Here is a 25,601-nt window from a genome sequence, read left to right as displayed (position 1 = left end):
TCCCCTGCCGATTCCCCCCCCCCCAACTTAGAAATGGCAGGAGGGATAACAACTCCATCCTGCCACCAGATTCCCTGTCCACCCGCCCGCCAACCGCCGCCATCAAATTAATGGCAAGAGGGATGCTATCTCTCTTCTGCCGTTGGAAACCCCCCTGCCAACCCTCCCCCCAAACTGACCTCCCTTGGGAGGGACCTTAGGTGCCTCAGCTAATCAGGGACTTCCTTAGGGAGGAGTCTAAGGAAGTCCCTGATCGGCCAATTAGGGACTTCCTTATGCTCTTCTCAAAGGAAGTCCCTAATTGGCTCAGGCGCCTCAGGTCCCTCCCAAAGGAGGAACCCGAGGCGCCTGAGACAATTAGGGCCTTAGGTCTCTCCCCGTGCATCACATGATGCACCGGGGTGAGGGCCAAAGCCTGCATTTGCTGTTGGAGGAGGCCTGGAGCAGGGACTGAGCATCCCTCCTGCTCCCAACTTTTTAAAGGTACGGGGTGAGGGGGGTTGGGCCAGGTCAGTTCGGGGGGGTACCGACAGCAGGAGGGAGTTGGCATCCCTCCTGCCATTAGCTTGATGGCCTTCTAATATCACGGGGGTAATACTAGTAAAAACTAGGGAAAGTCAGAAAATGCTTTGGTCAAAAATGTGAACTGACTTTGCTGTTACAATAGTAACCTATCTATGGTGTGATCAAGATTTTTTCAGGTTACTCAGAGGCATGAAACTCTACAAGGAAGGGGTATACCCTCCCAAGGATGGAACAGAGTTTCAGTGATATTTACATTTTCATAGCAAGACAGTGCAAATGCAATTTGATTTATTATTGCATCAGCCATCTGATGATGTCACATTAGTCACATGTTTACACTCAGCCTCTTGGATCTGTATTTAAATCGGGAGGGTGACGCTGTGTTCTTTCTGGCAGTTTGAGAATAACTTTGTGAAGAGAGAGCAATTTCCAGCAGTGGTATGTACATTGTAAAGTTCCTCCCGTAGTCTTAGCCTTACAAGTCACTATGAGTGTTATCGTGGTGTGGGTTGTGGCATTTTATCTCACACCCGATTTTATGTTATTCTAATATTATTCAGAGTTTTAAAGGACTTTTATCAAATTTATGATTGGGTCTCCTAAAAAGTGAACTCTGTTCCATTCTTGGGAGGGTATACCCCTTCCTTGTAGAGTTTCATGCCTCTGAGTAACCTGAAAAAATCTTGATCACACCATAGATAGGTTACTATTATAACAGCAAAATTAGCTTGATGGCGGCAGTGGGCGGGTGGGGCATCTGGTGGCAGGAGGGAGTTGGCATCCCTCCTGCCGTATCAACTTGGGGGGAGGGGGTGATTTGGCAGTATTGATAATAGTAAAAACCGATGCAAAATAGCCAAGCAATTGTTAGTGAATCAATCGCTTGGCTATTTTGCATGGGATTTTGCTCATTTACATGGGAGGATTGGATCGGATGGGAGATTGATAGTATAGCAGTTTAGTGACTCAGGTCGTGGAACGATCGCAAAACCAGTTTTGGAAGGTTTAGTGAATCTAGGCCTCCGTCTGGCACTTCTACTACTACTATTATCATTTCTATAGCGCTGCAAAGCGTACGCAGCGCTGTACATTTAATATACAATAGAAAGTCCTTGCTCAGAAGAGCTAACAATCTAATTAGACAGACAGGACATTTCAGGGTTGGGGAGATTATGGTAGAGGAAATGATACAGTGGGTATAGGTATCTGACTGCAATTAGTGGGAGTGAAGAGTTGAAAGCAGTTTCAAAAAAGTGGGCTTTTAGCTTGGATTTGAATACTGCTAGGTATGGAGCACAACGTATTGATTCAGGCAGCCTGTTCCAGGCATACGGTGCAGCAAGAGTTGGCAGTGGAGGAGAAGGGTACAGATAAGAGGGGCTTGACCGATGAACGGAGTTCACGGGGAGGAGCATAGAGGAAGATAAGTGAAGAGAGATATTGGGGGCCTTCGGAGTGAATGCACTTGCATCTGTTTTAAGTTGATTTTGGGATTGGCCCCAACTTACCTTTTATCTCATTTCGTACTATACAGCCCAATGAGGAAAACTAAGAGTTTTAATTTATTTGTTTATCCAAAAATTACTAGCTGCAGATACAAGACTTTTTTGGATAGGACTCTTGCATTTTAAGCAAGTAAACAGCAGTCCTGGTTGGGTAATTGCATTAGTGGCGCCATGCTATCTTATGGTGCATTTCATTAAAAAAATTAAGTCAGCGCTGTTTGACAAATTTATTTCCTAAATGTGGATATTATTGTTAACAAAACTGAGTATATTTGAGTAAGTTGTTGTATTTTAACTATTTGTATTTTACTGATTGTCCAGCCTTCTTCTGTGTAAACTGCCTAGAAATTGCTTGGTTATGGCGGTATAGAAGAATAAAGTTATGTTATGTTATATAAGAAGAGTTTGAACTGTACTCAGAAGTAGACGGGGAGCCAATGAAGAGAGGGGTAATGTGAAAAGGATTATCAAATCTTTGTGATGCAACTGGACCTATCAGCCGCCTTTATCTGGTGAGCCATGAAACCTTGTTAAGAATGCTCTCTGAAGTGGGCGTTACAAGAGAGGTCTTAAGATGGTTCACAGGATTCCTGCAGAACAGGTCAGTTCAGGTGAAATGACAGCAGACACTGTCACATCCTTGGAACATGGACTGCAGGCTACTAAAAGGCTCACTACTATCCTCCATCCTCTTCAATTTTTACTTCAGAAACTGGGAAAAGTCTTGAAACCTCATAGAATCAAATATTTATTTTATGGCTGAAAGAGAGAAAACAGAGAATCGGTTTAAATGGTCAATATTCTCAATGGAGAAGGGTACATAGTGGGGCACCCCAGGAGTCTGTGTTGGGACCACTGCTTTTTATGTACTTATTTAATTTTCTATACTGTTCTCCCAGGGGAGCCCAGAACGGTTTACATGAATTAATTCAGGTACTCAAGCATTTTTCTCTGTATGTTCTGGTGGGCTTGCAATCTATCTGTACCTGGGGCAATGGGGGGGATTGGGTGACTTGCCCAAGGTCACAAGGAGCAGTGTGGGTTTGAGTCCACAGCCTCAGGATGCTGAGGCTGTAGCTTTAACCACTGTGCCACACTCTCTCCCCAATGATCTAGATATGGGAATAACTAGTGAGATAATTAAGGCCGGCTTTTATCAAGCTGTGCTAGAGGTTTTTAGTGTGGACTGGAGCGATACATGCTTTGACGCTCATAGAATTCCTATGAGCATCTGAGCACTTACCTCGCCAGCCCATGCTATAAACCTCTAGCACAACTTGATAAATGAGGGGGTAAATTTGCTGACGACACAAAGTTGTTAAAAGTTGTTAAATTGAAAGAGAATTGTGAAAAATTGCAAGAGAACCTTGTGAGACTGGGCATCAAAATGGCAGATGACATTTAGGGCTCTTTTTACGAAGCCAGTTTAACGCATGTAATAGCGCGCACTAATTTGCCGGCTGCGCTAGCCACTACGCCTCCTCTTGAGCAGGCGGTAGTTTTTTGGCTAGCGCAGGGGTTGGTGTGCGCTAAAAAGTTGCGTGCTATAAAGCCGCTAACGCGGCTTCGTAAAAAGAGCCCTTAATATGAACAACTGCAAATATAGCTGCATGATGCAGGATTCCATATTAGGTGTCAACGCCCAGGAAAAGGATGTAGGTGTCATTGTTGAAAATACGTTGAAACCCTCAACTCAGCGTGCAGTGGTGGCTATGAAAGTGAATAGAAAGGAATTAATCAGGAAAGGAATAGAAAACAAAGATGAAAATGTTATAATGCTCTATGGTATGGCTGCACCTTCAGTTCTGGTCACTGTGCTGTATCTCAAAAAAGATATAGCATAGCGGAATTAGAAAAGGTAGAGAAGGATGACAAAAATGATAAAAAGAATGGGACGACTTCCCTATGAGAAAAGGCTAAAGTAGCTAGGAAATCTTCAGCTTGGAGATCAGATGGCTCAGGGGAGAGATTATAGAGGTATATAAAATCCTGAGTGGCATGGAAAGGGTAGATGTTTACTCTTTCCAAAAATACTATGACTAGGGGCATGCAATGAAGCTACTAAGTAGTAGATTTAAAACAAACTGGAGAATATATTTCTTCACTCAACATGTAATTAACCTCTGGAATTCATTACTAGAGAATGTGATGAAATCAGTTAGCTTGGCAGGATTTTTAAAAGATTTGGCTAATTTCCTAAAACAAAAGTCCATAAGCCATTATTGAGATGGCTTGGGGAAATCCACTGCTTGTTCCTGGGATAAGCAGCGTAGAATTTGTTTTACTCCTTGGGATATTGCCAGATACTTGTGACTTGGATTAGCCACTGTTGGAAACAGGATACTGGGTTTGATGGACCTTCGGTTTGTCCTAGTATGGCAATTCTTGTGTTCTTATGCAGACAATATTAACCTTCTATTTCCATGTATGAATTGTCCTCTGCATACTCCCTCATGAAATATTTTATACAACTGGTTCTGTGCCTTGAACCTGAAAATCAACCCAGATAAGACCAACAATCTTTGGTTGGGAAGGACTCACCAAATACTCATTTTTTTTTTTTTTTAGTCAATGTTTATTTATTGAATTTTTACAAAATTACAAAGTATGGAATAAAACAATCCATAATAGTGGAAAACAAAAGATATGCCAATGAATGGAATCAACAAATACAGAAAATGAAATGCAGAACATGAACATGGATTCGTACATTCCTCAAGAAATTTTCTTCATAGCATATCTAATACAACAAACTGTATCCTAACTACCTAAACAAGCACGTTCCAGGTAAAATAAAGGTAAAGAGAGAAATAAGTGTGAGAAAGAAAGAAAGAAAGAGAAAAAAAAATAAATACATAAATAAGTGAGTAAATAAATAAATAAATAAACAAATGAGTGAGTGAGTAAGTAGATAGACGAATAAGTAGATGAGTAAAAGAAAAAGGAGGAAGGGATAAGAAAGACTAGAGAAGGGTCCACTCAAGGGAGAGAAGAGTGCAGGTAGAGTTTCAGTAGATTCCATCTGAGCTGGAAACGAGGAAACCTATTGGAGGACTTAGCCAAATACGCTTCAGTTCTGTATGTGAGACAAACGAGGTTCCACCAATGTGAGTGTGAACTCACCAAATACTCTTAGTGAGCTACCTGAACTTCAAGAAAGAGGTTAAGCTATGGGGCTCATAATCGAAACTTAAATGTGTCTAAAAATCTGCTGAAGTCGGCACTTGGACGATCTAAAAGACAGGTCATCCAAGTACTAATAATCGAAATGGCTTTTTAGATGTATCCAAGGACTTTTTAGACCTCTGAATCCCGCTGTGTGTCCAGAGATGAAAGAGACATTTTTGGAGGAGTGGGATGTGAACCGACCTAGACTTAGTCGTTCTGCAGGGATAATCAAATGTTGGAAGAGACTGCCTAGACAGAACTTATACGTTTTAAATTTGATGATGTAAAGACAGGGATAAGTGCCAAAAAGGTTTCCAAAGTGACCACTGCAGGGACAAAGTAAACACAAAGACCCTCTCCCGTGTTCACGGACCCCTTCGCACCCCCACAAAGTTCAGAAAAAAAACATACATACCTGTCTCCTGAACATTAACACCTGGCATAGGAAAGCCTAGTAGAGCTGCACAGAAGTGACTTAAGTAGTCTGGAGAGCGGGCTGGTGAGGAGAGGAGGACACAGGCCCATAAGCTACTCTAAGCGCTACATTCACGGTGAAAAATGTGAGCCCACCAAACCCCCCAAAAACCCTACTCTATTGCCATATAGGTGCTACCTATAGCCATAAGGGCTATTGGGATTGTAGACAGGTGGGTATAGTGGGTTTTGGGGGGACTCTCCATAACCTATAAGGGAGTTCTGATGAGATGTTTATGTGGCACCCTTTTTGTGAAGTTCACACCAGTGCCCTGTAAGGTACCCCACTACTCTGTTGCCATGTCTGAGTGGCCAGTCCATCACAATGCTGGCCCCCTCCTACCTCTAAATGGCCTTGTCTGGATGTTTCAGACTTGTATGAATTTTTGGTCGAGAATGTTGTATAAAGATAGACCTAGTGGCGTTCTGGACGATCAAATGCATATACATCCAGATTTTTAAAAAAAACATTTTAGATGTATTTTTTAAATGGACATTTTGTCGCTGCCGACTTTGAGCAACTAACGCCCTATGTCCAAATCAGACTTAAGACGTTTCTTTTGATTATGCCCCTCTATGTATATTGGTATTAGATCCCTAATATGTTTTCGAATTAGGATAAAAACTTATATCAAAAAATTTTGTACAGTTAACTATGGCAAATTGTAACCTGTTAACTGTATATTATGTATGTCAACCTGTAACCCATTCTGAGCACTTTGGGGAGAATGGGATAGAAAATGAATTAAATAAATAAATAAATAAGATCTTAAGGGTATGAATACTCATACACTTCCCCTTCCCCATTCGCGGTTTCGGCAATCGCGATTTCACATATTCGCGATTTTTTGGGAAGGGGGAAAAAATAAAAAAAAAACCACAGTTTAGCCTTCCCCCGGCATCCCGGCCTTACCTGGTGGTCTAGCGGGCTTTCAAGGCAGGAGCAATCTTCCTACGCTCCTGCCCCGTGTAGATCGCCAATAGGAAATGGCTGTGGGGAGTTCCCGTCGTAGTCTCAAGAGACTACAGGAACTCAAGGCAGCTATTTCCTATTGGCGATCTGCACGGAGCGTAGGAAGATTGCTCATGCTCCGGCTCTGCCCCTATCCCCCGCGAATTGGAGGGAGAAGTGTATTTAACAATATCAACTCAAATAAATAATGTTGTCCGCAAATGCTTTTTCAAATTAAAACTGCTTTACCATGTTAAACACATTCTGAGCTCTACAAGCTTTCAGGTCATTGTGCAAGCCTTGGTGATCTCTGTTCTGGACTACTGTAATATTATGTATATGGGCTTCTGGACAAGCAATTGAGGAAACTATGGATTTTAGAGAATGCTGCAGCTAAACTAATATAGGGTCAGAAGATATATGGATTTACCCGGACATGTCCTCTTTTTAGAGGACTGTCCAAGCATCTAAATGGATTTTCAAAACCCGGCACTTTCTCTAGGTTTGGAAAACCATTGATCTTGGGACCATCTGGAGGGCATCTGCTCATGCGCAAATGCTCTGCAGACACAGCCCCGAAAAGACGGGGTTTGTGTGGGGCCAGGGTTGGGGGGCATAATGGCTCATGGCTATGGGTAGAATGGGGCAGGGCGGTGTACATCCAAGGGTGCTGAAGGAACTTAGGGAAGTTCTGGGAGCTCAACTGACTGACCTTTTCAACAAGTCTCTAGAGTCAGGAGTGGTACCGGAGTTCTGGAGAAGGGCGGATGTGGTCCCTTTCCACAAAAGTGGAAGTAAGGAAGAAGCAGAGAATTACAGGCTGGTAAGTCTGACTTCTGTGGTAAGCAAATTAATGGAAATGCTTTTAAAACAGAGAATAGTGAAGTTTCTGGAATCCTGTGGACTGCAGGACTGGAGGCAACATGGATTTACTAGAGGTAGGTCTTGTCAGACAAATCTGATCAATTTCTTTGACTGGGTGACCAGAGAATTGGATAGATGTGCGCTAGATGTGGTGTATTTAGATTTTAGCAAAACCTTTAACAGTGTTCCACACAAACATCTAATAAATAAACTGAGTGCCCTTGAGTTGGGTCCCAAAGTGACGGGCTATGTCAGGAACTGGTTGAGTGGAAGGCGACAGAGGGTAGTGATCAGTGTTCCCGCTAAGCTGCGCTGGGGTGCGCTTGCGCACAAAATATTACCTCGCAGCGCACAAGTTTCTCGTCACAGCGCACACAGTGTAGAGCACAGTTCTTCAACCGCCGGTCCGCAAACAAAATCTTGCCGGTCCGCGAAGGATTCGGTCCCCGCCGCAACGAAAGGCCGGCGTCAGCTGACTTGCAACTTCCTGTTGCAGTCGCTGTGCCGGGACTCCTGCCTTCGCCGGGACTCCTGCCTTCCACCGCGTTTGCCTCCTGCCTTGTCTCCGCACCTCCAGACCAGCAGCGGCAGCTGTGTATGCTTTTAACTTCGGCACAGAGCTGCCCCTAATCAATAGTTTAGCGCGGTTTCATAAGGCAGCCTCGGGGCCTTTGCTAGGCCGGCCCACATCGCATCATCGAAGCGGGCCGGCTATCAAAGGCCCCGAGGCTGCCTCATGAAACCGCGCTAAACTATTGATTAGGGGCAGCTCTGTGCCGAAGTTAAAAGCATACACAGCTGCCGCTGCTGGTCTGAACTCTTGGGCCGCTGAAGGAGGGCAAAAAGCAGCTGTCCTGGAGGTTTCCCTTCCTCTCGCCTTTACAGGTTCCTTTTTTCCACCTTTTTTTTTTTCCTTCAAACGGCAACGGGCCCCAGCATCGACATCAATCAAGTAAGTTCCACTGTCAATCAAGCGGTTCTGCTCGGCCAAAGCTTCCCCTGTGACATGAGCCACCCTCAGGGGAAAGAAAGTGACCCACAAAGGTGAGGGGAAGGGGGGCAGATGATGGAAGTTGGGGGGGGGGAGAGAGAGAGAGAGAGAAGGGGCAGATGATGGAATGGAGGAGATGAGAGAGAGAGAGAAGGGGACAGATGATGGAAGTGAGAAGAAGGGAGAGAGAGCAGAAGGCAGATGGATGTCAGTTGAGAAGGGAGAGCAGATGCTGAATGGAAGTGGGGAAAGAACACATACTGGATGGAAGGAGGAGATAAATAAAGGGGGAAGAAAATAGTAAGATAATGGAGGGGTGAGGGAAAGGGGTGACAAGCTGTGTGTAGACACAGTGAAAAGAGGGAAACGGGACTAAATAGTAAGAAAGAATTTAATTTAGATGGAGGCAGAAAATAGAGAAGGAAGACCAGAGAAGAAAAGGGAAGAGAGAGCAGAAAATTATATCAGATCTGAGTGGAGGAAATGAGAAGAGAGATATGCTAAAAACCACAGGGGGGAGGGAAGGATAGAGATGCCAGACCATGAGGGGAACAGAAGGAAGATGATGGATGCTAGACCAAATTGGGGGGGGGGGGGGGGGGCAGGAGGAGAGATGGCAGGGAAAGACAGACAGTGAATGGAAGGGGCAGATGCTGGACTGAAGAGACAGAGAAGATTATCATGCTGCTGTACCGGGCCATGGTACGCCCTCACCTGGAGTACTGCGTCCAGCACTGGTACTTTAAGAAGGACACGGTACTACTCGAAAGGATCCAGAGAAGAGCAACTAAAATGGTTAAGGGGCTGGAGGAGTTGCCGTACAGCGAAAGATTAGAGAAACTGGGCCTCTTCTCCCTTGAGCAGAGGAGATTGAGAGGGGACATGATAGAAACATTCAAGGTACTGAAGGGAATAGACTTAGTAGCTAAGGCAGGGAGAACGAGAGGGCACTCTCTAAAGTTGAAAGGGGATAGATTCCATACAAACGTAAGGAAGTTCTGTGGTAGAAAGCAACATATTTATTTGGCTCATAACTTGCTGGCGCCCGATATTTTTAGCTCACAGTGAAAAAAGTTTGCTCACAACACCCGCCCGCTTAGAGGGAACACTGGTAGTGATTGATGGAGATCGCTCTGAGGAAAAGGATGTTACCAGTGGTGTGCCTCAAGGTACTGTTCTTGAGCCTGTTCTTTTTAACATTTTTATAAATGATATTGCTGAAGGGTTGTCAGGTAAGATTTGCCTCTTTGTGGATGATCTGCAATAGAGTAGACACACTGGATGGTGTGAATAGCATGAAGAAAGTCCAGGCGAAGCTTGAAGAATGATCTGAAATTTGGCAGCTAAAATGTAATGCTAAGAAATGCAAGGTCATGCATTTGGGCTGCAAAAACCAAAAGGAACAGTACAGTTTACGGGGTGAAGAACTTATATGCACGACAGAAGAGCAGGGCTTGGGTGTGATTGTATGTGATGATCTTAAGGAGGCCAATCAGGTTGAAAAGGTGACGGCGAAAGCTAGAAGGATGCTAGGTTGCATAGAGAGATGTATGGCCAGTAGGAAAAAGGAGGTATTGATGCCTCTGTATAAGACTCTGGTGAGACCTCATTTAGAATATTGTGTACAATTCTGGAGGCCGCACCTTCAAAAAGATATAAAAAGGATGGAGTCGGTCCAGAGGAAGGCTACTAAAATGGCGTGTGGTCTTCGTGATAAGGCATATGGGTTCAGACTTAAAGATCTCAATCTGTATACTTTGGAGGAAAGGCGGGAGAGGGGAGATATGATAGACATTTAAAATACCTACGTAATATAAATGTGCATGAGTCATTTGAAAGGAAACTCTGCAATGAGAGGGCATAGGATGAAGTTAAGAGGTGATAGGCTCCGGAATAGTCTAAGGAAATAGTTTTTTACAGAAAGGGTGGTAGATGCGTGGAACAGTCTCCTAGAAGAGGTAGTTGAAACAGAGACTGTGTCTGAATTCAAGAACGCATGGGATAGGCACATAGGATCTCTTAGAGAGACGAAGAGATAATGGGCTCCTTTTATCAAGCCGCGCTAGCAGTTTAACGCATGCAATAGCACGCATTAAACCGCCAGCTGCGCTAGCCGTTAACGCCTGCCTTAAGCAGGCGGTAGTTTTTTGACCAGCGCAGGGGTTAGCGCGTGATTACAAGTCGCGTGCGCTAACCCTGCTAGCACGGCTTGATAAAAGGAGCCCAATAGTTACTACGGATGGGCAGACTGGATGGGCCATTTGGCCTTTATCTGCCGTCATGTTTCTATGTCCTCTTTTTTTTTTTTTTTTTTTTTAAAGACAAAATCTGGCAACCCTAAACTAATAATAGGCAGACACAAGCACTGGATTTATAAATGTCTCTATGGGCTAATCTAAACTTTGTACAAATCTATAAACCAAAAAGGGCTCTTAGATTGCTGACAGACATCAGATTGGTACTACCAAGCCACAAGGAGTGTCGTCTAAAGAAAACTTTTAATTGAACTATCCTAGACAAGGGACTTGAGGTAAGGAACTCCCTACCATTAGATATCAGACAGTTATGCAGAAGTTTAACGGCACACAATTTCTGAGGTTCCAATGATTTATGGCTCCAGAGCCTACACTTTGCAGACTCTGCTGACTCAAACTTTTCAGGGACTCAACATCCATGGCTCCCAGGGTCTTCTCACCCTGTTAACTGGATTTTGTCTACCTTTCTGATCTCATGACAATTGAAATAACCTCTTACGCTTGCTATTGCGTTCTCTGTAAATGCTGCTTTTTCAACGTTCCTTTTAAAATGTATTTTTTAATTGAATTGTCCTTCACCTGGCCTACCCTGGGCACTGCCCAGATAGTACTGTGGTGGTCAGAAGCGATATTCAGCAGCATTGCCCGGTTACTAATACTATTAATTATTTCTATAGCAGTACCAGATGTACACAGCGCTGTCACGCTGAAATCAGTGGCTAGGCAGCTAAACATAATTTAAGTAGGTAGCAGCCCCTATTGCCTGCGTAAACCATGCTGATTATCTACCCCAATGTATTTTTTTGTAGACTGTCCAGGACTATCACTGCTGGTTTAACAGAAAAGCTGATTTGATTCATTTAAAGTGCATTTATTTGAAGTTATTTTGCCTTTCATTGTTTTGTTTTTCCATAAATAAAATTTTAAAATGATGCACCAGAATTGCCCAGCTTCTACAGACGGTTTTGTTCATTTCAGTATGACAATTAGTCTTACATGATTTGAAAAGACCACACTGCCAGAATAGTGAAGCTTTAAAGGCGACATCTCTGCCCCCTGGTGGAGCTGCGTTCATCACTGCTGTACAATAATCTCCAAGTGGACTCTTCTCTATGTAACGTAGCTATCGTTTAGAAACAGAAACATGTCACGGGCCAATCATTCAGGACCAGTAGAAAATCAGCCCTCAAAGATGGATGAAAACATGGTTAAAATACAGACTGAACACCTATATAAAAAAAAAAAAAAAAAGCAAACAAGCCTAAGAATTGCCGCTGCAGGGTCAGACCAGTGGTCCATCTTGCCCAGCGGTCCACTCACACGGCGGCCCTTAGGTCAAAGGCCAGTGCCCTAACTGAGACTAGCCATACCTGCCTGTACCTGAAATGCATATTGTAATCTGAGATCTCTAAAGTGTCCTCCACAAGTCAATTATTTACACTCGAATCAATATTGGAACTTTATGATCAGCAGTTATTTCAAATGCTAGTCACGGTGTGTAAACTATTTTCAGGTATTCGATACTGCTATCCAGATAAGAGGCATTGAATATCCAAATGAATTTTCTAAACCTAACTTCATCTGGATATTTATCTAAATAATAATCTGAATATTGCTGCATTCTTGATAACTATTAGCTCTAGAACCACCCGTCTTACATCCCCCCCCCCAAACACACACATACGAGGGGGTGCTGAAAAGTTTTCAGCCCAACCAACCAACTTCCTAAATTCTGAGCATTATTTTGCTACTGTAGCAAAAAAGAGTGTTATTTCATTAAGTGCCAATTTGCAGAAACAAACATCTATGTTTTGACATTGTTTCAGATCATTGATTGAACCATATCCACGTCATTCTCTTCTTGGTTGGGCTGAAAACTTTTCAGCACCCTCTGGTAGTGTGAAGAGTTTCAGTCTCTGGTAACCAGAGCTGAGATTATGATGTCATAATGACTCATTCCACCAATAAGAGCCAACCTCATCAGTGATGTCACAATGGCTTGATTGTCCTACACTTGGCTCACTTTTATTACATATGAGAGGATGCAGAAAAGTTCTCAGCCCAACTAACCAACTTCTTAAATTCTGAGCATTATTTTGCCACTGTAGCTGTAAAGATTGTTATTTTATTTTGTTAAGTGCCAATTTGCAGAAACAAAATTCTATATTTTGACATTGTTTCAGATCATTTATTGAACCATATCCACGTTGGGTGGGCTGAGAACTTTTCAGCACCCCTTCATACACAAATACACATCATCCTGGTGCTATTTGGGTAGTGCCGATGTGGTCTCTAAGGATATTCAGCAACGCTATGAGCCAGATTCTATAAATGTTCAGAATTAGGCATTGGGAAAACATCAGCACTAAGGGCTAGACACACTAAAGTCAGCGATCGTCACTAAACCTGTTTTCACAACTTTGGCAACGATCGCTATTGTCGACCCGATTCACAAAACGTTTGGCTAAGCAAAAATAAAAAATAAAACAAGGTTTTAGCTGTCGGAAAAAAACGACAGTTTAGACCTGTCGGTAACTCTGTTTTAGAAACATCTAAGTGCCACAAAGGTGCCCAAACTGACCAAATGACCACTGCATGCATCAAGTTAAGACATCCCCACACTCCCCCAGTGCTCACTGAACCCCTTTCAGCACACACAAATGAGAACAAAAAGGTACATACCTGTCTCTAAAACAGCAGCATCTGGTACAGGGAAGCCTAGTAGAGCTGCACACAGGTGTCTTAAGTAGCCTGGTGGGTGGGCTAATGAACTATAGAGAGGAGGACCCAGGCCCATAAGCCACTCTAGCCACTACATTTATGGTAGAACATGTTAGCCCACCCAAAACCTACTATACATCCATATAGGTGTCAGCTGCAGCCATAAGTGCAGGAGGGTATAGTAGGTTTAGGGGGGTTTGGTGGCTCACCCTAAATTATAAGGGAGTTATGGTGAGATATACAGCTGGCACCCTTTATGTGAAGTTCACATAAGGTGAAGTGTCAAAGTCCCTCCTCAAGGGCTGCAATCCAGTCGGGTTTTCAGGAATTCCCCAATGTATATGCATGAGATCTATTAGCATACAATGAAAGCAGTGCATGCAAATAGATCTCATGCATATTCATTGGGGAAATCCTGAAAATCTGACTGGATTGTGACCCTCAAGGAGGGATTTTGACACCCCTGCTCTAAGGTGTCCCATTACTCTCTTGGGATGTCTATGTGGCCAGTCCATTACTATGCTGGCCCCACCCAGGTCCAAATGGTCAGGATTAGGATGTTTTCAACATGGATGTTTTCTGATCAAAATTAGGGTATAAAGTTAGATGTCCTGGTGGCCAATTTGTCTCAGTAGACAGTTTAAAAAAAAAAAAAAAATATATATATATATATATATATCCTATATAATAAAACCTTAGAGCATACATGCGCTCTTAAAATTTTGTGATCCCTGCCGCTGTGATTTCTGATCCGTGGCAGCCAATCCGGCGGCAGGGAACATTTTGGCCATTCCCCTCCTCCTGCCCTCACTCGCCATGGAAGCCAGGCAAGCTCTCTCCCTGCCGCGTCCTCAGCAGGGAACACACCTCCCGCCCTAACTCGCCGCTGCCGCCGCCACCACTACTGCTGCTGATCCTCCTGTAAAGAGCAGCCTGCGATGGTGTCCGGCTTTAGCGAACCTCGCAGGCCACTCTCCACCCTCGGTAGCACGTTCCCTCTGACGTACGGGATCGCGTCAGAGGGAACGTGCTACCGAGTTGGAGAACGGCCTGCGAGGTTCGCTAAAGCCGGACACCATCGCAGGCTGCTTTTTACAGGAGGATCAGCCACCACGGGATCGTGAGCCCGGTACTTTGAAACTTGCAGGCCAGCCCGCGGGAAGGGAAGGGGGAGGGGAAGAACGGAGCAGGACAGCTCACGATAAGAGAAGGGAATGGGGGGTGGGGGAAAATGTTGCTACTGCTTCAGCAGGAACCTGGAGGGGAAGGGAAATACCGCTGCTGCTTCTGCAAAGGGAATGGGGGGGGAAATGCTGCTACTACTTCACAGGGATCTGGAGGGGAAGGGAAATACCGCTGCTGCTTCTGCAAAGGAAAGTGGGGGGGGGGGGAGAGAGACAGAAAGAAATACAGACAAAGGGTGCCAGGGAGAGAGAGAGAAAAATAGCAGGAGGGAGAGAGACAGAAAGAAAGGAAGAAAGAGACAGGAGCAGGGAGAAAGACAAATAAAGAAAGACAGACAGGCATATATTCTAGCACCCGTTAATGTAACGGGCTTAAACACTAGTATATATATATATATATATATATATATATATATATATATACAGTGGTATCTTGGAACTCGCAGGCCTTGAGCATGCTCAGATGCTCAAGGCCTAGCAGAAGAGGAGGCCGATCTTCGGGCACCGGCACCAAGCACAGGACATGCCGGTGCCCAGATGAGGGTAAGAAGCGTCGGGGGGATGCCGGATCATGGCGTGGGGGCGCCCAATTATGTCGGGGGGGGGAGGGGGGCGGATTGCAGGGGGGCGCTCGTAAATCGAGCCATGCTCAGTTTCCAAGGCACCGATTTTGCAAATGTTTTGCTCGTCTTGCAAAACACTCGCAAACCGGTGCACTCGTAAACCGAGGTACCACTGTATATATATTTGGACATTCAGCAGTTTGCCATACAAACATGGTCATTTTTTGTTCCTCCAACTTTGAACGTTCAGCTGGAAACGTCCAAGTTTGACTCGACGTGTATTTTTTTTTTTTTAAATGCCCCTCCATGCAAGCAAAGTTTTGGAACCCCTGAGACGTCCATGCTCCTCCCATGGCCATGCCCCCTTTTTTCCCCCTTTATTATATTATATTAAAAGAACAGTAGGCAATACACACATTACACTAATTTCTGTTCAGGTAACATAAATATCATTCAATAATTTCAGATTCTTGCATCTAATATTATCAGAATATTACCTAAGATATACTACAAAAGAAGACTAAAGTTACCCAAATATCTCTAAGAATATTTATTCCCCACCCTTCAACCCCCCACCCACCCTGGATGTGTAAAGATGAAAAAAACAAAAGAAAGATATGATGATAAAAATACATTATGTTTTTACAAATTTAGTCAATGGGCTCCAAATTTTATTGAATTCCTTACTAAATCCCCTACACTCTGCGTTGCCCCTTTTAAGATACCCACTATGGGAGTTACAGTAGGTACAATGTCTTATAGAATAGCATGCAGCCAGATACATGACAAATATTGAGAACCAATTAACATCAATAATATTCAGTATATAATCATATTCTAAGTTACATATATGTGTCTATGTATGTGTCCGAGTGTGTGTGTATATGTTCATTCATATCTTTGTCTGTATCAGTGGCTCCAAAACTCATCTTGAGACACTGCAATCCAGTTGGGTTTTCAGGATACCCAGAATGAATTATGTATGAGATAGGGTTGAATGCACAGTCTCCTTTGAACACAATTTTATTTCAAGCATATTCATTGTGGAATTGGCTGCCAGGACAGGCTTAGGAACCCTCATTATCAATTAGGTTGTTGGGAATGACAAAATATTGAATTTCCACTTCAGGTGCAGAATGACTTTTTTTTTAATCTGGGAGAAGTGTATTGATCAATAATTATGCATTTTCTGCTTTATAATTTTTTCTAAATTTGTGTTAGCTCCATGGACATCCCCCAAGCATGATTTTGAAGAATTCTAAAGCCCCCCATAACAGCTGCGTTTCCGAAAAGGCCCGTTGACCAAAGCACATGTGTAGGCAATCAGCATTTCCACCAATAACATGAAAATATTACAAGGTTTATAATAGCCAGGGTTTTCTGAATTCAAGTAACCTATAACATCAGGCCTATTCTACTGCATTCCCTACTGCAGAGAGTCAATCTGGAGATAATTTTTATAAAATGACGCCTATGTTGAAAGTCCAAAGAGGTGTCTTATTTTAAATCCCGGTTTTATGAAGACAACACAGACTTTATGAATAGGCACCAAGAAACAGTCCCAGTAATGCACAAATTCAAAAGCAGAAAAATACACACACGCTCCAGATTGTGTAAACGTAGACATACACTTTGGGATCCTTTTACTAAAGTGCGCTAACTGATTTAGCGCAAGCTAACCGATTATAATCAATGGGCGCCTTAGCATTTAGCCTGCGCTAATCTTTAGTGCACGCTAAATAGATTAGTGCATCACAACTCGGCCTTCATGCCACCCAAACAAACTAAGCCCCAAGGATCGCCTATACACAGTCCACATTAAAATATGCACAATCTTTAGGCTCATGTACTTTTTATGTATACAGCCACACAATTTTACAAAAAGACTTTTTCCGCATAAACAAAGCTTTACGAAATAACTCCGAAACTTGTATCTCTAGTTTCACACAAGAGTAGCTATGTCTTTAGTAAACATACTGCTATAGACTGATGCCTTCCTCTACATTAGGGGTCTCAAAGTCCCTCCTTGAGGGCCGCAATCCAGTCGGGTTTTCAGGATTTCCCCAATGAATATGCATGAGATCTATGTGCATGCACTGCTTTCAATGCATATTCATTGGGGAAAACCCGACTGGATTACGGCCCTCAAAGAGGGACTTTGAGATCCCTGCTCTATATTATTAGAGGAGGAGTGGCCTAAGCATAAACAAAACAGCAAAGAACTGGAGAAGATTCCACTCTTTCTCTAAGACAGTGGTTCCCAACCCTGTCCTGGGGGACCACCTGTCATTCGGGTTTTCAAGATATCCCTAATGAATATGCATGAGAGAGATCTGCATATAATGGAAGTGTCAGGTATGCAAATCTCTCTCATGCATATTCATTAGGGATATCTTGAAAACCTGACTGGCTGATGGTCCCCCAGGACAGGGTTGGGAACAGTGCTCTAAGCCTTGCTTTTGTCAACAAACCTAGAAATGCCCTTTTTCAAATTGACATCAGTGGATGACTCAGAATGCCTGGGATCTGCAACTTTATCCGTGAACTATTTTGTTCAGGTTTAAATAATGGGCCACAAGCACGGGCAAGAAAAACACTCACTCTGCACACATTCCTTTTCTTCGTCCTTTTGATATTTGTGTTTATTTCCTGGGACTGTTCTGTACTTGCTGGGACTTCGGAGTCAGTGGCAGCTCCAAAATTCACCCTTCCTTTAGGCTACATTCTAGAATCCACATCAACAACTTCCATTCCTTTCTGCATTTTTTTAAAATATATATATCAGATTTTCTATACCACATTCCTGATCCAGAGGAGGGCTGAGCGGAATGGAATATGAGCATAGCTGTACCAATGGTTAAAACAGGGGTGTCCAACCTTTTGGCTTCTCTGGGCCGCATAGGCCCCAAAAAATGTTTCTGGGGCAGCACAAATGTGCAAACACTGCAGCAAGACACAGGAGGGAGCCGGAAAGACGGTAAACATGCGGGGGCAGCAGAGGAAAACACTGCATCGCCTTCGACCGGGGCCGCACAAAATACTTCACGGAGACTCATGCGGCCCTCGGGCCGCAGGTTGGACACCCCTGGGTTAAAATAATACATCAAGCCATAAACAATACATGATGTGAAAGCCCACGACTCACGATACAAAGGCGGCAAACAAAACCCATCTCATCGCAAGCTTCTGCCATGCCCACCCACATTTCAAATCACACTGGTGGTGTCCCAAGTGCTACAAGGTTCAGAGAGTTATAAAAGTTTACTGATTACATAATAATTAAGAATCAACACCCGGGTGATTGGGAGAACAGCAAAAGAAGAAGAACCAAAACACAGAAATAACGATTAAAGGTTCTTAAAAACAAATAGTGGTTCCACTCATCAAGTTCTTGGACAAACCAATCCCTCTTTTTAAGCATTCTTCCTGATCTTCCAAGATGAAGCATTATCACCTTTATATTAGTGTCAATTTGCAGTTCCCAGACAAGCACATGTTCCAGCTGAATTAACAGCAGCAGGCTGAAAAGTCATTTGACTGCAGGAGCAGGATTTTATTTGACTCGCCAGCCAAGTCATTACTTCCTATACATCCATTAACCAAATTTAAAAGCCTTAATGAGTACCTCTGAAATGTCATCTCTAGGTGGCAGTGCCACGGAGAGTCATCTGCTCCATAACCAGAGTGCTGTTTTCACAACTTTATCTGGACTTTTCCATTCTGCTTTATGTTCAAACATTTTTATTGAAAGAATAAAGTAAAAAATACATTTATATTATACAGAAAGATATTCTTTACAAATGATTTCACAAAAATTCTAATCCATATATTCTATAAAATTCTATCATTCCTCTAAACATTTTATATAATAAACCATAATCCCCCTATAACCCCCCTCTCCCCTTCCCTACCCCTTCCCTCCAGTTTCCCCCACCCTTCCTCCCTCCCCCACCCCCTCCTTCCAAATCTTTTTATTCCCCCCCCCTTTCCATTCCATTTCCCTCCTATCCATCCCATAATCAATTTCCATTCTGCTTTAAAAAGCCAGAAATGAGGAAAAATTTTAAAAAATGAACCAAATTTATTTTTGGTCATGTCCACCACTGGCTTCCATTCTGCTTTAAAAAGCCAGTGGTGGACATGACCAAAAAGAAACTTGGTTCATTTTTTTTATTATTTTTCCTCATTTCTGAATCTTTTTACCTGCTTCATATTTGATTTGTGTGGGTTTTGCATGTGCACTGGAACTTTTTTATGTGCGCAAACCGTGTGCAGTAAATTTGTTACCCACCAAAATGAACCAAATGAAGGCAAAACAATGCACATCCCTATCTGCCCTGCAGTTTCGCAATCGTTAAACACATGCAATCACACATATGCCTTCTGGAACTTAAGCTGACACAACCAGCCCACCTTTTGGTCTCCATTATAACAACTACAGAGGATTCATCCACCTTTTCTGCAATTATACAGTATATGCCTGTTCTTTCCCGTATGAATTGCTGAGATGAAAGAAAATAAACGGAGTGTAGGTTGAGTTAGGACAGCTGCTCATACGGAGGGGTTGAAAGGAAGTTTTCCAGTTCACTCTAAGTGCTCCTTTTACCAAGGCGCGGAAGTGGTTTAATGCGTGTAAATAGCGCGCATTAAACCGCTGGCCGTGCTAGCCGCTACCGCCTCCTCTTGAGCAGGCGGTAGTTTTTTGGCTAGCGCGGGGGGTAGCACGTGATTAAAAGTCGCATGCGCTGAAGCCACTACCACGGCTTAGTAAAAGGAGCCCTAAGTACAGCAAGAAGGTTTCAGGAGGACAGGGTCCCGCCGAAAACAAGAAGACACCGAAACCACACAACACAAGGGCACGTTACCCCGACACAGCTTCCCAACGATTCAAAACATTCATTAATTTAAAGGAAACATTTGCAAGACATTCTTAAATATAAAGGACTGAAATTGTCATAAGATAAAATACTGTCACTGAAGTTTACTTATAAAGTCAAGCAGATACAAGCAACTTTTCTCCTATGATACTGACGTGCAAAAAAAAAAGTGTAAGTTAACTTAGTTCAAGGAAGTTCTTTGCCACAGAAAAATTTGCTCCTGGCCGTTAATGAGGGAATTGAAAGAAGGGATAAGGAATTCTCAGCAAGTGATGACAAACGTCAGGTCAAATGGAGCTGCCCTGCTAAAGTAAACTTTGGAAAAACGATTCTGTCTTGGATGGTTTCGGGAGGAATAGGCCAGTCATCTGTACCTAGGCATGAATGAACAAATAAGGGTGACGGTCTAGTTATGGCTTCCACCTTAGAAAGTGAAATAATAATAATTAAAAAAACCATCCAATTTACCAAAGGAAAAGAACAACGCTCTTCATGTGACAAGAAATTTTGCAAAACGGGGTTTCAATAAGTAGATTTCAACTTTTCTTCAATTTGGCACTTGCATTGAAGAAAAAAAAAAAAAAAGCTGCAACTAATCTATTCGGTATTTTTTTATTTTTTATGACGACTAGCAGCATTTTCAAAATATGCCCTTATTCTTTTGTTTGGTCAGCCGGAGCCACCTGTTGAAATTGTACCCATAATTCAGTATAGAAACGGTTGCTCCTGAAAACCACTTAGAATGGAGTCGCTTAAAGTTTGCTTAGCGCGTCCAAGTAATTTATCGCAATCTAGCGCTGGCCTTACCATTAGCCCTTTCGGCGATCTGTCCTCCCACAACGCGAAAGCGATTCGACAGACACTGGAACAGCATCACCACTCCGAGAGCTAAATCGGTTTTCTTGAACCTCGCCATGCCGCGGATACCCTCCGCCTTCTCTCCCTTCGCTTTACAAGGCGAAGAATCCCAGGGTGTGGATTAAAAAGCAGGTTTCTATTGAGCTCTGATTTCATGCACGGGGCGAGTCTCTTTGACAACGCACCCTGATGCTTTCTTTCCTCCAATTTATGCAGCCAAGATCTTACTTAAAAAAAAAAAAAAAAAATTCCCAAATCAACGGCAGCGCAGGTGGTGATCTCCAACTGGACGTGAATCCCCAGCGGATGCACTTTCCTGGTAATCCGGTTTAGCGCCAGTAAAACTCCAAAATCTGGTATCCGGCGCTGAAAGTTAAGCTGCGGTCCCTAGACCCGGCAAGGAGGACACAGATCCAGCAAAGTGGCCTTTGGCTGAACTTGGTCAGACATCGCTGCGGACCAGAAAAGGGGGGGAGGGGGGGAAGTTTGTTTTCCTTTCCTGTCTCCCCACCCCACAAGACGAGCGCCTTCTCTTGCAGCCAGAGGGAGAAAGAGCAGACAAACAAGAGAGCGAGCGAGCCCAGAAAGGCTGGGCTTAGGAACAGCCTCTGCTCCCGTCGCCCAAAATCAGGTTGAACCCCCCCCCCCCTCCCCCTGTCCGAATCAGCTTGCCCGTGAAATAGTTTCTTGCTCGGGCGAAGGCAACCCGCCCTCTCCTTCCTGGCTGCTCCTGTGCACGGTGATGCCAGCCCGGAGTTTGGGCAGATCCAAGCGATAGACCCCCCGCAGCCTCCTTTTCTTCCTGCTCTCTGGGAGCACTTTCTCTGGTTTATATAGACGGGGATTAGGGACGGAGACGCGAGGGAGCCCCTATCCCTCCACCTCTTTTTTTAAAATGATCTTCAGATGCTCTGATGGGAGGCAGGGAAGAGCCGGCCCGCTCGCGACCACGCTGTGCAAAGCGTGTCTCCGGACGCTCCATTTGCCCGGGGGGATCTCATCTCTCCCCCCCCCTCCCCCGCCGCTTTGGCCACCCCGGATGCTGCTGATTCGCTCCCAGGAAGCTCCTGCGGCACGCGAGTGCCGATTGCAGCGGGTCCCCTCTGTTTGCTCCCCTCACAGTACACAGCAGACTACGAGGGAGGAGAGCAATGCCTACGACAGCCGGCGCCTTCCTCCCTGCGATGGGGGGGGGGGGCAGAGGGTCGGGGATACGAACGGCCGGGGTGGTTCATGCAAAAAGCGAATCCTAAACCGTTTGTTTTTTTGCATCCCCGCTTCGTGAACTAGGTTCCTGCTGCCATCTAAAGTGCAGAGAAGGGGAAGGACTTTTTTTTTTTTTTTCTTCCCTCGTTCGGAAGCAGACAGAGCCGGCAAAGCTGCGAAGACAGGAGGTAAAAAAAAAAAAAAAGGATGCATATGAGGGGATTTGTCTGCTCTCCAAGCTGGAAGTGGAAACGGGAGTTTGGAACTGCTGAAGAAAATATGCAGTTGTATTGTTTATTCAAGTGGAAAAATACAAAACAGGTCCTGATAGAATTACAGTTTGTCTGTCTAGTCCGTGCTAGTTATTTACCCCTTTACTGGTAATGTGTCTGACATCTCAATGGCAAGAGAGATTTGTTTATGTGGGGAGAGGTTCCAGGGAAACTTTTAAACCACAAGCATTAATTCTTTCTCGATATGGCCAGGGGCTAACCAAACATGATTATTTTTTTTCCATACAGCAAGGGTTTTGCATCAATGCAAAGCTTATGCGGTTAGCTGTGACCACATTTACACAATTTCTGTATAATTTGAACAAATTTTTGTAAATAAACCTTTAAAAAAAAAATACTAATGCTCTGGTTCAAGGGAAAGTGGCTTATGAAGATGCAGGGTTCACATAAAATGTAAGCATCTATTTCTATATTCTATTATTTATTAATTTGATATACCATCTTTTACTGATCTACATCAAAGTGGTTTAGGTACAGAGAAAACCAGGGTACTTCGGAAAAAGAAATTGGAAAGGAAATGAGATAATAAAGAGAGAGAGAGAGAAGAAAGTTATAATTTGAAGGAGTTAGCTAGGCAAGACATTCACACATGAGGAGAAGACAATCTATACTGGCCTCACTGGTTTAAGGCATAAAAGGCCTTGTCAATTCCTTTGATACTCAACTTTTGGAGGTCAATATGGGGACAGATTAATACCATACTGGAGTCATCGATTCCATTGCCATATGATGTGGTCATATGTGGGACGATATTGCATCTTAAACCCCCATTGGACAGATATAAATGTCAGCTTTTCCTTGTTATGACCAGGATAGCCATGGAAATGGTTACTCGCAATTGGAAAAATTGGGATCACCTTAGTTTTACTTTTTGGTGGGTGAATTTATGCTTATGTTATAAGTATGAGACGATGAACGCTGACATGCTGGAGCATAATAAGTTATTCAGATTAGTTTGGGGTCCATTGACGATTTTTGTGGCTTTGTTATAGTTGTCCTTTATCTTTATTATCTTTTTTTTTTTTTTTTTTAGCACACACATCCAGGGGAGGGGGGATGGGGAGATATCTCCTTTTTTTGATTTTATTCACTGATTGAAAACAATGGAAGGGAGAGGGGTTTTTATTTTTTCTGTATTGTTACTGATTGATTATAAGTGCTTATGATTATTAATATTGTTTTGCACTTTTTGTTAGCTTTGAAAATTTAATAAAGATTTAAAAAAAAGGCCTTGTCAAAGAGTCAAGATTTAGAAGCAGAAAATCCCCTGAAGTAGGAATCTGCTTACTAATGGAACAGTGGTAGGCTATCTCAAAATGAATTGTAGCTGGGAAAGGACGTGAGAGTAGTTTTTGCTTTGACATTAAAGAACGATAAGGTGTGCCTGGAACAACCTAGTCCGACAGGTAGCAGAGGAACGCCATGCGGAAAACACAGTGCGCCAAAATCAAGATCAAGCAAGCTTTTATTGAGAACCAGCGCTGCGGCTGCAAAAGCGGAGCCAGTATTCGGCTGCCACGATCTCAGATTTTTTTTTAAAACACTACTGTAGTTATGTGTTGTGTTTTAAGAATTCAGAAATTCAGGGCTGCAACTGAGTATGTGGATAAAGCGGCCATGCCTGGCATAATAGTTTGGAGATTTTCTTATTTTCAAGTATGACGAAGTGCATTTTTCTTGTACACAGCCTTGAGCCAAGTGTTTAAATATTCCTTGGGATCTTTATGCCTAAATGGAAGGGCAGGATAGAGGTCTGCTGTAATTGCAATGCTCTTAGGCTTCTCTTTTCAGACTGCCCTGACTAGGGTATCCAGGTGTCTCCATCTATAACTGTTTGGATCTAGATGGCTAGAGCCATGGATTGAATGACCTTTCTATCACATGTAAGTCTATTAGCTGCAGGAGGGATCCAAAGACAAGAGATTTAAATTCTGCAAAGGTTTATATACGCCAGGTAAGTTCCCTCCAACACAAGTCTCCTCTCCTGATCTCAGTACTGGTTACTAGGTAAAGAGTGATGCAGGGACAAAGATTCATCCCCCATTCCCTCCCCACAACCAAAGGGTTTTACACATTTTCATCCCCATCCCCTCACTGTTCCTGCTTTAAGGGGGGGAGGGGCATGGAGAACGAACCACCCCAGGCGCCATCTTTGCGGGGTGCCGGCGCCTCTCCTCTCTTCCCCCTCCTGCATTCCTTGAAATGCTCACTGGCAGGAGCAGCATCTTTCACCTGCCGCTCGCACCAGCCTCGGCTCACTTCTGACATCACTTCCTGGTCATGGGTCCAGGACATTATGTCAGAAGGTAGCCAAGGCCAGAGCGAGTGTCATGTGGGGCAGGGGAGGTGCTCAAACAGTGAGGGATGGGGGCACACAGCACAGCGGGGAATTGCAAGGGGGGCACATGGCTCGTTGATGCCAGGTGCCACTGCCCCAGGTGCCAACCTCCCTAGCTATGTCACTTCATCCTTGTCCCCTCACCATTACCAGTCTTTATTTTCTTCCCTGCATATCTCCACTCAAAGCAGAAAGATGATTTTGTGCAATTTTACCACACTTGATCTTAGCCAAAGGCCGAGAAGCGATGGGCCTGAGGCAAGGCAAAGAAACATTTTAAGCCTGTAGTGGAATTTTTTTTCTAACTTTTATTTGTATTGAATAAACATAAATAAGAGTACAACTTGTGAAGCATGCTGGGCTCTGCATTGCACACAGAGAGCCACACATCAGCTCAATACAAGTGATATTTTACTCCAGACAATAATTCTAGTTCTAATTCTTCATGCACAAAACATATCGAGAAACACACAAAAAAGGGGTTAAGTAACATCCACAAAAATAAGTCTACAAACAGAAAGAGTAGATTAAAACAAAAAGTACCAGGATGACTGCAGGAAGGACGCAAGATGAAAATGCTCCCCCCACCCCTCCCCCACACACACACAAAAAAAAATCAAATCTTTAAAACTTTAATAAAAATATAGGTTATTGAAGGAATCTATGTATTTGTGTTTTTCTTGATTAGTCATTGTGATAATGATTGCTTATGTATTTCTACAAGATGAATGTGCATTTCTTGAATTATTATATGTACATCTACTTATTTATTGCACTGTTGATAGTTGGAAAATCAATCAATAAAGAATATAAAACATTGAAGAGGA

General features: G+C 43.5%; 1 protein-coding gene across 4 annotated transcripts in view; it reads right to left on the bottom strand.

The window, feature by feature from the left end:
- Positions 1–22,044, bottom strand: part of PLXDC2 (plexin domain containing 2) — a 600,976-nt gene extending 578,932 nt beyond the window's left edge. For 2 of the 4 annotated variants that reach the window (XM_033931308.1, XM_033931309.1), the window contains exon 1: positions 20,887–22,044. In XM_033931308.1, coding sequence (XP_033787199.1) covers positions 20,887–20,995 — 109 coding nt within the window. In that variant the 5' untranslated portion in view covers positions 20,996–22,044. Of the gene's footprint in view, positions 1–18,827; positions 18,926–20,886 lie in introns of all 4 variants that reach the window. The other 2 variants (XM_033931311.1, XM_033931312.1) reach the window with 2 other exon arrangements.
- Between the last annotated feature and the right edge of the window lie 3,557 nt (positions 22,045–25,601).

The sequence above is a fragment of the Geotrypetes seraphini genome, chromosome 2 (genome assembly GCF_902459505.1).
Source record: "Geotrypetes seraphini chromosome 2, aGeoSer1.1, whole genome shotgun sequence".
Classification (NCBI taxonomy): domain Eukaryota; kingdom Metazoa; phylum Chordata; class Amphibia; order Gymnophiona; family Dermophiidae; genus Geotrypetes; species Geotrypetes seraphini.
The sequence above is the reverse complement of the archived record's forward strand: the minus strand, read 5'-3'. Positions and strand labels throughout refer to the sequence as shown.